This window comes from Nelumbo lutea, chromosome 7 (assembly GCF_056320005.1).
Source record: "Nelumbo lutea isolate HS-2025 chromosome 7, American lotus-T2T, whole genome shotgun sequence".
Lineage (NCBI taxonomy): Eukaryota > Viridiplantae > Streptophyta > Magnoliopsida > Proteales > Nelumbonaceae > Nelumbo > Nelumbo lutea.
Window position 1 is genome coordinate 18,189,204 of NC_142690.1, and position 12,501 is coordinate 18,201,704.

General features: G+C 36.2%; 1 protein-coding gene across 4 annotated transcripts in view; it reads left to right on the forward strand.

Annotated features, from left to right (window-relative positions):
- Nucleotides 1-12,501, forward strand: part of LOC148845431 (DNA damage-binding protein 1-like) — a 68,983-nt gene that overhangs the window by 17,321 nt on the left and 39,161 nt on the right. For 2 of the 4 annotated variants that reach the window (XM_088954459.1, XM_088954461.1), the window contains exons 3-8: nucleotides 1,852-1,900; nucleotides 2,257-2,316; nucleotides 2,407-2,498; nucleotides 11,805-11,856; nucleotides 12,054-12,116; nucleotides 12,249-12,298. In XM_088954459.1, coding sequence (XP_088810585.1) covers nucleotides 1,852-1,900; nucleotides 2,257-2,316; nucleotides 2,407-2,498; nucleotides 11,805-11,856; nucleotides 12,054-12,116; nucleotides 12,249-12,298 — 366 coding nt within the window. Of the gene's footprint in view, nucleotides 1-1,545; nucleotides 1,659-1,851; nucleotides 1,901-2,256; nucleotides 2,317-2,406; nucleotides 2,572-11,804; nucleotides 11,857-12,053; nucleotides 12,117-12,248; nucleotides 12,299-12,501 lie in introns of all 4 variants that reach the window. The other 2 variants (XM_088954460.1, XM_088954462.1) reach the window with 2 other exon arrangements.

The window sequence follows — 12,501 nt, forward strand, 5'->3', positions numbered from 1 at the left end:
ACTTCTTTGGGTTAGATCTCTTTTGAGTGAGATTGGGGTGAAAGTAGAGGAACCTGTGATGTTATACTGTGACAATCAGGCTGCAATCAATATTGCCTACAATCCAATTCAGCATGATTGGACAAAATACATTGAAGTTAATAGACACTTTATAAGAGAAAGGGTAACAATCAGAGAAGTTTGTTTGCCTTATGTCTCTTCAGAGTTACAACTGGTTGATGTTTTCACTAAAGGGGTGGCAAGGAACAAGCTTGAACATGATCTATGCAAGTTGGGAATGTATGACATTTACTCCCAACTTGGGGGGGAGTGTTGAAGATTAATTAGTTTTGTGATTTTTTCAGAGTAAATGTTTTATATTAGTTGTTAGATAGGAGGTGGGGACCACAGTTGTTATGTGAGTCCAAATTTTATTATGTTTTTTGAGTGTTATATATGTTGTTTTATGATTTTTTGCCTTATAAGGGCATAGTTGTCTTTGTATTGTTCTATTATTTTAGTATAAATAATAAGTGAAGGGGGCGACCAGATTATTGCTCTCTTTTCTTTTCAACTTCCCTTCTCTTCTTCTCCTTCTCTCTTCAAGAAACGGCTTTCTTTCATATATATATATATATTTTAATTGAGCAGATTCCTACTGAGATATCAAACAATCCTGTGAACCGCAGTGAAATAAGAATGTCCAGGATCAAATGCAAATGGGCAAATCACCCAAACAACATTACCAATTTGTATTTGCTCCTAGACATTCTTATTTCACTGCAGTTCATGGGGTTATTCGATATCTTTGTGGGACTCTTGATCGCGGATTGCTTTCCTTTCTTTATTTTTGATCCATTTTTGTGTGTACATTGGTGCCAATTGGGCAAGGTGTCCAAATGCATGTTAGTCTACAACAAGATGGTGTATCTTCATTGGTAACTCCCTTATCTCATTGAAGTGCAAGAAGTAGAGCATTTGTCCAAATTCTATGTTGAAGTTGAATATAGGGCAATGTTTGCTACTTGTAGTGAAATCATTTGGGTGAGGGGTCTGCTTCAGGCTCAGTTTGGAAAGATTACAAATACAAATACATACAAAATAATACAAAATACAAGGTTTTGCACTCTACGTATTTGTATTTGTATTCCTTCCAAACTGAGCCATAGTAACTTCACTTTCCCCCAGTGCTCCTTATATACCGATAATACAAGTGCCATATGCAATTCTTCAATCCAGTTTTTCATGAGTGCACTAAACACATTGATGTTGATTGTCATTTCATTAGTGATCAATTTGTAGCTGGGACATTCACGCTTCCAGACATTTCATTTGAGCTTCACCTTGCTGATATCTTCACTAAAGCCATGGCTCATTTGTGCCATGACCCATAAGTTCCTTGTGGGAATTGATGTTGTGAAGGGGAGTGTAGATAGAGTTGTATTTTGTTGTTATTATATTTTTATTTTATTATTGTATTAGTGGGTCTCATTGTATTATAGTAGACTATATAGGCTATCTTGTAATTGTCCACATAATCAGGGGTGTTTTTGTAATTGTTTGTAGCTTTTGCCCTATTCGGAGTTGGGAGCATTCATTTGATACACCCTTCCACCTCTTCTTCTTTGTTGAATACTTTTGAAATCCCAGAAGGGTAACAATTTCTCTCCTATTGTGAGGTAGGTTTAGATGAATGAGACCATATTTGCTCAAGACTGCTTTTGAGAGATTGTAAAAAATAATTTTGTCATTTATCTCTATATTTATGTATTAATTTATTTTCTGTATTTGCATGAGCTTCTTTTTATTTTATCTACTTATCTCTGTCCATCACCCTTCCCACAATTAACCATTGTTGATATTGTCTTCCAGGAAATGCACACGTATTGAGATTCATTTGCTTACACCTCAGGGTTTACAGGTAAATCTTTTAGACTTGCTATATGTGTTCATTTGTTTTTCTTATTTTTTTTGGTTTTTCTATATTCATTATATTTTGTCTCTTGCTTGTTTTATCAATGTTTAGGGAAATCCAGTGATCATTAGTCATTTTGTGTGTTTGTCATGGCTTTTATGTTATTATTAATCAGTTATATTTGTTTTTGCAGTTATTCTTTTTCTTGTTTTGTTTGCTCTTGGAATTTTATTTGGGTTGTGAAGTATAACATATTGATTACAGAAATCCATATTCTTTAAGCTCTAATTTGGAATGTTTTTCTCCTCATATTATGATAAGGTCAGTGGGCTTGAATAAGAAATAATGTATGTCTTTTGCAGCCTATGTTGGATGTGCCCATATATGGAAGAATTGCAACACTTGAACTTTTCCGTCCTCATGTGAGTTTCTTTATGTTGGTTCTTATGAGACTGTGGGGTTTATGTTTTATTTGGTGACTGTACTCTTCTTTTTGTCTTGTAATGTTGCAGGGTGAAGCACAGGATTTTCTATTTATTGCCACAGAGAGATATAAATTTTGTGTTCTTCAGTGGGATGCAGAGACATCTGAACTCATCACAAGGTTTAAGCTTGAAATGAATATACCTTCTATTGTTCTTAGCTCCTTACAGATACGGCGATATCCAAGAGTCTTGGTATTAAGACATGCATGCTCCTTTAAGTTTCTGAGGGATATAAATTGTTTGCACTATTCAATTAACAAAACTTTCTTACTTCTCTCCATCTCTCTCTGGTTTCCTGACTTACCACTGTCTTTACGTTCTCTTTTTCTCTTTATGCCTTTTCATTTTCCTTTCATTTTCTTTTATTTTTTTTTCTGAAGTAGGATATTGATTCTATTATTAATATTTAGAAGTATGGCCACATATTGACATAGATTTCCCAGGTACAACAAGATTCTATACAATCACGCAAGTGTAGAACCAACTGTAGAAGAAAAAAAGAAAGATCAATATCTTCAAGGCATATGAAAAGGTTCATGAACAAAAAAAAAAAAAAGAAGAGAGGTGCTTTTTGTATCTCTTGAAAAATATTTCATGATAAGAAGATGAATATGGCAGCATCATTGGGTTGATTGTAGCAAGGGCAGCAAATTGAATGCCTACAAGAATGGAGTTTCAGGAGTTCCTGTTGAGTCTACTGTATGAGGACAATCCAAAGCCAACACTGCCCCGATCAAGCTGTTGCACATGCTTGAATGCTCCCCCCACACTGCCCAGAAATGGCTGCTCTATTAGGAATCTGTGAACATATGGGGTTAGGCGGTAAGTAGAGCTTTAAGGATTGATGAGGAGTGAAAAGCTGCAGGCTAGGGCAACATTACCCAGATATGGTTGGATGAGGTCTGGGACAACAAGCGATCACTGAAATTTGAAGTTTCTAACATGAACACACCATATAAGAGGTATCTGGGTATCAAAAGTAGTTGGACCCAGTTGGGAAAGAAACTATAACACTAGTTAGACCTACAAAAAAGGAAAAAAATATATTAGTTAGAGCTAATATATTGTTGCTTTTACAAGGACTAAGAGTGGCTACTCATTGGGATTAGAGAGACTTCAAGTAGTGGATTCATAATGGTCATGTAGTCAAGTCCAGTGGGTTATGGAGCTTCTAAAGAGGCATAATTCTTAGCACTCCTAGAAGGATTAAGATTGGGCAAAATTTTCAATTATATATCACAGTGGAAGGTGATTGAAAGATTGTTGCAGACTATTGATCAATAAAAAAAAAGATAGTTGTGGACTAGTTTAGATTCTGTACAAATGGCACTTGGAAGTATAGATATATCATGGGAGAAGTTAAAATTGGCAGCTGATACGAATGCTCCATTTCATTGGACACCTAGGAGTGTCAATAGCATGGCTGATGCCTTGGCTAGACAAGGGACCAACAAGGATCAATTATTTAGGGGGGTGGTTCTCCTGGGTAACAAGTTGTTAATATAAATAATAGAATGCAAGGAACAGGTATGTAGCTTGCCTGCAAAAAGGGGTGCAAAGCACAATAGTGGTGTTGTATTGTTCTTTTAACATTCTAATAAGATTCTGATTGTTCGCCAATTAAAAAAAAGTAGTGTTTCCCTAGTAATGATCAAATAGGTGAGCTAGCTATCTGAAGGTCCTTGGAGATTATGACATTACATTAAGAAGGGAAGATCATTTGCTGTTAGTATGTAAGGTGCATTCAGATGAGCACCTAGATTTGCTTATACCATGGTAAACATCTATAGGAAGTGGTTCATAGAGGGGGACTTGTATTGGGGAACATGTCTGCCAACATTGATATTATTCTCATTTTTTTTTATTTATTTCATGAATTGCTTATCCTACTATCTTTGGCTGGTAGGGGAGGTTTTGTACTTGTGTAATTACTGAAATCGAAAATCACTAGTTAGTTGCTGTTGCTGATAAAAATGTCCTTGCAATTTTTACAGTACTATCTTTTTCTGAAAAGCTGGAATTAAATCCAGGCAAAGGACAATAGGGAACACAATGGAGCAAGGCTTAGCTGAATGCTTTGGCTGTTTAGTGGGCTGTGGAACCAATGATAAGGTTCCATGCCAGTAATAAAATACATGGGGCCCACACCTTTTACGGTGGGGCCCATGAATTTATTACTGGCGTGGAACCTCATCATTGGTTCCACAGCCCGCTGAACAGCCAAAATTCAGCTAATCCGAATTCAACACAATGGCACTTGAGCACAATCACATAGGGGATGTGATCCTACATTATTTAATAGCTACTAAGAACTATCATTGAGACCCATTTATCAAAAAAAAAAAAAAGAACTATCATTGAGACCTAAGTTGGCAAGTTGATTTGGTTCAAGGGTTTCATTCCTTGTGCACATCTGAGAGCTTCCAAGTAGCATGGTTGATGAACAAACAAATTAATTGAGAGGGAATGGAAATCTATCCACAAAGCATCTACTTGCCCAAAAGGAATAATGGATGGTTGGACAGTTGAATGATCCATTGAGAGATTAGGTTCCTAAAAATATCAACAGGACCATTTGTAAATCTTATCTGGAATAATTGATGAGTTCTCAGTTGGTGTGGCTAGAGATTTTTTTTTTTTTCTTTTCCAGCAAGAAGAGGTTTGAGACAAGGAGATCCCTTATCCCCCTTCTTTTCAGCGGTAATAGAGGTTCTGAGTATGATGATCATTAAGGTTGGTTAGAATAATTTGTTTAGAGGTTGGAGAGTAGGAAGGCTTGAGGTCATATTTACTCATTTGCAATTTGTGTTAGAATAATTTGTTTAGAGGTTGGAGAGTAGGAAGGCTTGAGGTCGTATTTACTCATTTGCAATTTGCAGAGGACATTACTTTTTTATGAGGGAGGTAGTCAAGACAATCTAAAAAATTCAAAGGAGCTCATTAATTCCTTTCAATCTGTTTCCAAGTTGAGGGTGAATTGGGGAATGAGTTGTGTAGCAGGGATTAACGTGGAAGAAGAAGAAATGAGCATTTTGGCAAGTATTCTAGGGTGTGGGATTAGGTTGTGGCCATTGGAGTATCTAGGTCTCCCATTGGGTGGGAGCTGCTGTTTTTCGAACTCTGGTGAACTTACCTATCTACTTCCTTTCCATCTTCTAGATTCAAACTAGGATACCAGTATAGTTAGAGAGGCTTGAGGTATTTCCTTAGGTAGTTTGGGGATGAGAAAAGGGATCATCTAGTGAAGTGGGAACAAGTTAGTAAAACAAAAGAGAAGGGAGAGCTTGTAATAGAGTTCACTTGTGTTTGAGTTTCTATTGTTGCTTGAGTCTGTCTGCTTGGGTCATACTAAACTTGACAGAAGAATTTGGACCCCTACACCGAAGGTCTCCTTTACTTGTGCCTCTTTCTTCAAATCCCTTTGCTTCAACTCTATCCCTGGGAAATTTCCTGTTAAAGAAATTTGGGCTAGGCTGATCCCCCCTAAAATTGTTGTCTTTTGTCGGGAAGTTTACTATGGTAAGATCAATTACTTTGGAAAATCTGAAACTATGGCACTCCTACAAGGCTTAAAGCTGGCTGGGCAGATTGAAGCAATAGATTTAGAAATTAAAGGAGATTCACTATTGGTCATTTCTTGGGTAAAGCAAATCACTTCAGCACCTTGGAAGCTCAAATTTATCTTTTGGGAAATTGACCTTCTTGCAAGGAGGCTCAATACTCAGTTTGGTTGGGTGAAAAGGACTGCAAATGGGTTGGCGGATACCCTAGCAAAACAGGGAGTAGATAGACCTACTTTGTTCTCGGCAGTGTTGTAAATGCTTGTAGTTGGGGTCATTGCAGTGCTGATATCTATCTCTTGTACCTTAATATATTATCTTTGATTTTAATAAAGGTCTTATTTTCTGGTAAAAAAATACTTTGGAAAATCTCCAAAAGAAGAAGCCTTATGTCTTTCCCCTAACTGGTGTTTTCTTTATAAAGCTTAGAGTGAGGATTGTTACCACTTACTGATATCTTCTCCTTTTGTTGTAGTTTTATGGAACTGGATTTTTGGTTTGTTTGGATGTAGGTGGAACCTGCCATCCAATGTAGTTGTTTAATCCTTCTTATTTTGTGTGCCACACACGAGGGAGAGTTATGTGGAAATGTATTAGAACAGCTCTTTTGTGGACTATTTGGGAAGAAAGGAATGGCAGAATATTCTTATTAAGGGAAAGAAATTCCCTTGAAGTGCAGGATTGCATATTGACAAGGGCAGTTTATTAGTTGAAAACATTAGACTTCTTTGTTGATTTTCCCTTTGATGATCCTTGGAGAAATTGGCTAGCAGTGGCTAATACTTCTTCTAGGAGGATTAGAAGAGTGGTAGAATGGACACCTCCTTCAGGGTGTGTCAATAAGCTGAACTTTGATAGGAGTAGTCAGGGTAATCCAGGACCTTTGAGTATAGGAGGGGGTCCTAAGAAATAAGGATAGCAACATTATTTCCTTATTTTCCGGACCAGTGGGTGTGGGTGACTTCACAAGAGCAGAGATACTAGCTGCTGTAGAAGGGATTCAGATTGCAAACCAGCTTGGGGTGGAGCATTTTTTAACTGAAGGTGACTCACAGGTGGTGTTGGGATGGCTGCTTAACCCAGAGCTTGCCATTTGGAGTTATAGAGACCTCTTTAAAAAAGTGAATTGGCTGACAAGCAACATGACAGTTAGTGTTCAGTGGGTGAGCAGATCAACAAATGCTATAGGTGATTCATTAGCCAAACAAGGGGTTTCTCAGGACTGTCTGTTTTGGACTATTGTAACTTATTCAAACTGTTTTCAAAAGTTTCTTTAGGCTTTTCTGAAGAGGTCGCACCTCATGCCTCTTCTTGGGTCACTTGTAACTCCTATTTTCTGTGATTAATAAATTTCTTCATTCATCAAAAAAATAAAAATAGTGAACCTAATTCATATGAATACATCTTTGCTAGGAAAGTGGCCTTGTAGGTTTCCTTTGGAAAGAGACAAGCTATGGCATAAGGTTATTGAAATCATTTATGGGATTATGAGCAATGGTTTGGATGCAAAAGTAGCCCCTTTCTCAACTTCAGCTTCTCCTTGGAAATCAATTCAAGAGGTCTACCCAACATTTACCACTAGATTTGATGTGGGATGTGGGACTAGGGTTTTGTTTTGCAAAGATCTTTGGTTGGCTGAAACTCCTTTCAGTTCTCTTTTCCTTGACCCATACTTAGTGTCAAGCCACAAGCTTCAGCTTATCTTGAGATTTGCTATCTTTTATCCTTTTGGGTTAAATTGGGATTTTGGCTTTAGAAGGGGGTTGAGGGAAAATGAGTCTGAGGCTCTTATTCAATTATTGGACAAACTTAAGTCAGTTTTCTTAGTTCAAAGTTCAAACTATGGAGGACACTGGAGTTTGGTCTTCTTCTAATGGTATTTTTACTTGTGCCTCTTTTTCCAACACCCTTATGCAGTCCATTGTAGTGGGGGAGAATTTTCTGGTGAATGAGATATGGAGTAAGCCCATCCCACCCAAAGTTCAGGCAATTGGGAAGTTTTTCTTTGAAAGGTGAGCACCTATAGTGCTTCAAAAGAGGAGGCCAAATAATTGCCCCTCCCCTCATTTGTGCTTCCTTTGCTTTGCGAGTGGAGAAACCTTACTTCGTTTACTAATCTCCTGTCCTTATGTGCTTTGTGTCTGAGAGTATTTTTGTTCTCTCTTTGGTTGTAGATGAGTCTTTTCAATCCAAATTTCCAAAGGCATTCAATGAAGAGAGGGAGAATTATGTGAAAAACCGTCAGGGCAGCAGTAGTTTGGACTATTTGGGAGGAAGGGAATGGAAGAATATTCAATGGTATATACAGGCCAAAGGAGGAAACTGTTGAGACTATAAAAAGCTTTTCAGTGACTGATCTAATAAGGGCATGGAATGAAGTTGCACAATCTTCCAAAACAAAGGATGGTAATGTAATAGAAGCCCCTAGCAAGTGATAAAATAAAACTAAATTTTGATGGGAACTCCATGGGAAACCCAGGAATGGCAGGTATTAGAGGTGTGTTTAGAGACTCTTCAGGCAAGATAATGGCTGTGTATTCTGGACCTATAGAGGTTGGAGATTCACTGATGGCTTTATTACAAGGCCTAAAATTTGCTAATCTAATTGGAAGTTGAAGGCGACTCAAAACTGGTTGTATCCTGGACCACTACTAGACGCAATGTGCCTTGGATTTATAGGCATGCTTTTAGGAAAATAGAAATCTTGTCAAGGGACTCGAACACTGCTTTTACAGTTTTACCTGGGCAAGAAGGATTGCAAATGGGTTAGCCGACACATTGGCAAAGCAGGGGATCTATAAGCAGCAAGCTAACATCTGTTTTGGACATTATTGAACTCTTTTTTATCTTGGGCATTATCTTTTTGTCTTCTATATCTTTGGGTGACTAGACAGCCTCTCTACTGCACTCTACTGTAATTTTGTTTTCACATATTAATACGATTAACAATTCCCTTCTTGATCTAAAAAACTGATGATTTCTCAATAACATTATGCACAATCAATTATTATTTTTTTGTGTGGTAAATATGCACAATCATTTAAGTCACATTCTTTAAATGCCACATGAGGGCCAAATACAGATTCTCAGATTTCTTTCTGGGCATGTACTAAATGAGCAGGGAGGAAATTATTTAGCATTTAATTTTAACCTTGAACTTGCAGCAAGTGAAATAATGAGGTCCAAATAATTGCAAGTAGTATAGTAAAAGAATCACCTTGGTGTCAATTAATTTTCTTTTTTATTTTGAATAGTAGAGTTATTGTGTTAATTGAGTGTTTTAGGGTCTTTTGCCTAGAAAGCTAAGTGCACAATATACTCCAGTGGGGGTAATTATAGGGATGCAAATGGATCGAATCAAATTTGGATAGGGGGATACTTGAATTTGATTCGATAACGTAAATCCTATATCCAATCCGATCTGATGATCCAATGGATCTCACAAAGATTAATCCAAATTCAATTCGCTAAGGATGTTGGATTTACGAATCTGATTCGATTCAATTTAATTACCTACAGGTCTGTAAAATTAAACAAATTATTAACAAGAAAAAAAGAAAAAAAACAGTCTATAGAAAGAAAAACAAAAAATCAAATGGGGGCATAAATGTCTTTATATAAACTGACATATAATAACAGTTTATTGGATTCTTTTGGATCGGATAGAGGGTTACTCGAATTTAATCCAGTTTTTAAATATATCATATTTTTTGATTTGATTTGAAAATCCGATAGGCATAATTGTCAAAGTGATGCCTAGGCGGATGCTTAGGTGACACCTAGGTGACAAGGTGCCCTTGGAGGCTTGCCTTACCTAATCACCAAGCAGTTTTGTATATTGTGTTATAAAATACTTTTATATTCTAACTTTTTGAGATTATAATTATAAAAGACATTAAACTAAAATATTCATTTTGTGTGTTTATATACTAATTTCCTTTTATTATGTTCTTACTTGTTAGGGTTTAATCAACACAAACTTTGCTAACTGCTGTATTCAACCCTCAAAGACTTCAAACCTGAACCAATAAGTAAGGAAGAACTTACAATTTTGTCTAATCACCACATTTTATGATTTTTGATCCTTGGGAACTACCCTAGGATATATGTTTTGTACTTAAAAAATCCATCACCTAGGTGCCTGCCTAGGTGACTAGGCAACAAGGTGCCCCCCTGTCGCCTAGACTCACCTTGGTGCCTTGAAAACTATGCCAACAGGGGGATGTCCGAATCCAGCAAAATAGGATGAGCTTCAAATTTGAATCGGATTATGATCCGGTCCATTTGAACCACTAGGTAATTATGCCCTTTTTATGTATTTACTAGAAGAGACCCATGCAATGCAAGGGCTGGTGTTAAAAGATGCCCATGTTCTATGGGGGAGTGATTAAATTCAGTTTCCTAATAAAAAGGAAACTGAATTGGTTGTGGGTGAGTTTAAATAGTTGCTTGTTTGATTTTTTTTTTTTAATTCAGAAAACCACAAATTCTAGGGGAGTTGGGAAGCATTACAGGAGAGTAAGCTGATGTGGGCAACTGCATTTTAAGTATATAGAATTGATGTGAGTGTCAATAACTTATTTTTGGGTCAATATGTGAAGACATAAAATTGCAGGCTCTTAACCCTGTTGTGTGTGCGTGTCTGTGCATTGCTTTGGATCAGAGAGATTAAAAATCTTGACATTTTTTTTCTGAAAATTAGGTGCACCATGGTTGTTGTTTAGTTATTTATTGATTTTATTTATAGTTTAATAATTTATATTTAATGTGTTGTATGATTATATATATTGTTATTAATCTATAAATGATATTTAAACACATTACATAATGTAATCATACAACACATTAAATATAAATTATTAAACTATAAATGAAATCAATAAATAACTAAACGACAACCAAGGTGCACTTAATTTTCAGAAAAAAATGTCAAAATTTTTTAATCTCTCTGATCCAAAGCAATGCACAGATACACGCACACAATAGGGTTAAGAGTCTGAAATTTTATGTCTTCACATATTGACCGAAAAATAAGTTATTGACACTCACATCAATTCTATATGCATGTATGTCACCTAGGCAGTGCCTAGTTGTCTACTAGATATCAGAATTGACTTGCCAGGCCATGGCCCATAGGCAGGTGCTAGCTGCCTTAATTACATTAGTTGCAAAAGAAGATAGGTAATGGTTGGAATTAAAAACTTATTAGAAGTCTGTAAACAAAGACCTATCCTTTGGTCCAGTGATAGTAAACTAGAACGTGTTATAAAGTTTTCTTTCAGAGTACAACAGACTATCAGAGAGTTTTGTTTTGAATGAGTAAATTCTATATTTATTTAATTAGCTCAGTTAAATTTTGTCTTTCTTTAGTTTCATATCATTTACAGTTATTGCTTCCTTCTTGCACATTTGATATTATAGAATTTTGCCAAGTTTAAGTTGGCTGTTTTGAAGGTCTGAAATAGGTATTGGCTTTTTTTTTGGTAAGGAGGAAATGGGGCTGCACTGAATGGGGGGTAGCATGTCCCCAAAAATCACATAACTACTATTACTTAAAGACCAACTCATATTTTAGTATTAATATTTATTTATGTAACCTTCCCATATTGGCCAGCCAATCGGCTGCTTGGCTTGCTTCCTGGAAAGTGTGAGCATAGCTGACCCTCAAGCCCTATATTTTGGTGATAATTGGTATTGACCTTTCATTTTGGTTTGAAACCCAAAATAAAACATAGATTGCTGTTGAAAAACTAAAACAACATTATCACTCTCTATTACATAATTTTCTACAAAATTTTAAAAAATTATGGAAGAAGATTTGTAACACAGTCGTTCATTATCTCCTGATTTCTTGTTGTTGTCTAGAGCGATGGGTGATGTATCAGATCGCATAGGTCGCCCCACAGACAATGGGCAGGTACTTTTCTCTTTGGCAAATATTGTTCCCCTCTTTTTCATTATCAAACTTAGTTCCAACTATGACTGTCAAGTATGTTGATACTTCTGTAAGGGATTGATAAGTATACCTCCTTGCACTTGTGGTAGTTTTGATTTTGTTGGTAGCTTCTACAAAGTTTAGTCTTTTAACTTTGAAAATTTTCTTCTTGTGTCTAGATTGGCATAATTGATCCTGATTGTAGATTGATTGGCCTCCATCTTTATGATGGCTTATTCAAGGTATGTACTCATTGTGTAGCTTATGCTGATTTATGGCCCTAGTTTATTGCTTCATTCATCCATTGTATGCAATCTGCTCTAATTTTTATTTAAAAGCTTTAGATTAAAACCATCAATCTGTTTCTTCTTCAGGTTATACCATTTGATAACAAAGGACAGCTTAAGGAAGCTTTTAACATTAGGTATTGTCTCTTTTTCTATCTATCTATGGTTCAAGATTCTAATAAGCCGTAAATATTACATATCAAAGCTATCATTTTTGTTATTTTGGTTTGATTATCCATAAGCAGAGATTGGTTTCCCTTGTCAATTTGGGGACAGATTTTGTCATTTTCTTTTGAACTTTTGCTGGAAACATAGAATGACATAAAAGTTTAGCAGTTTG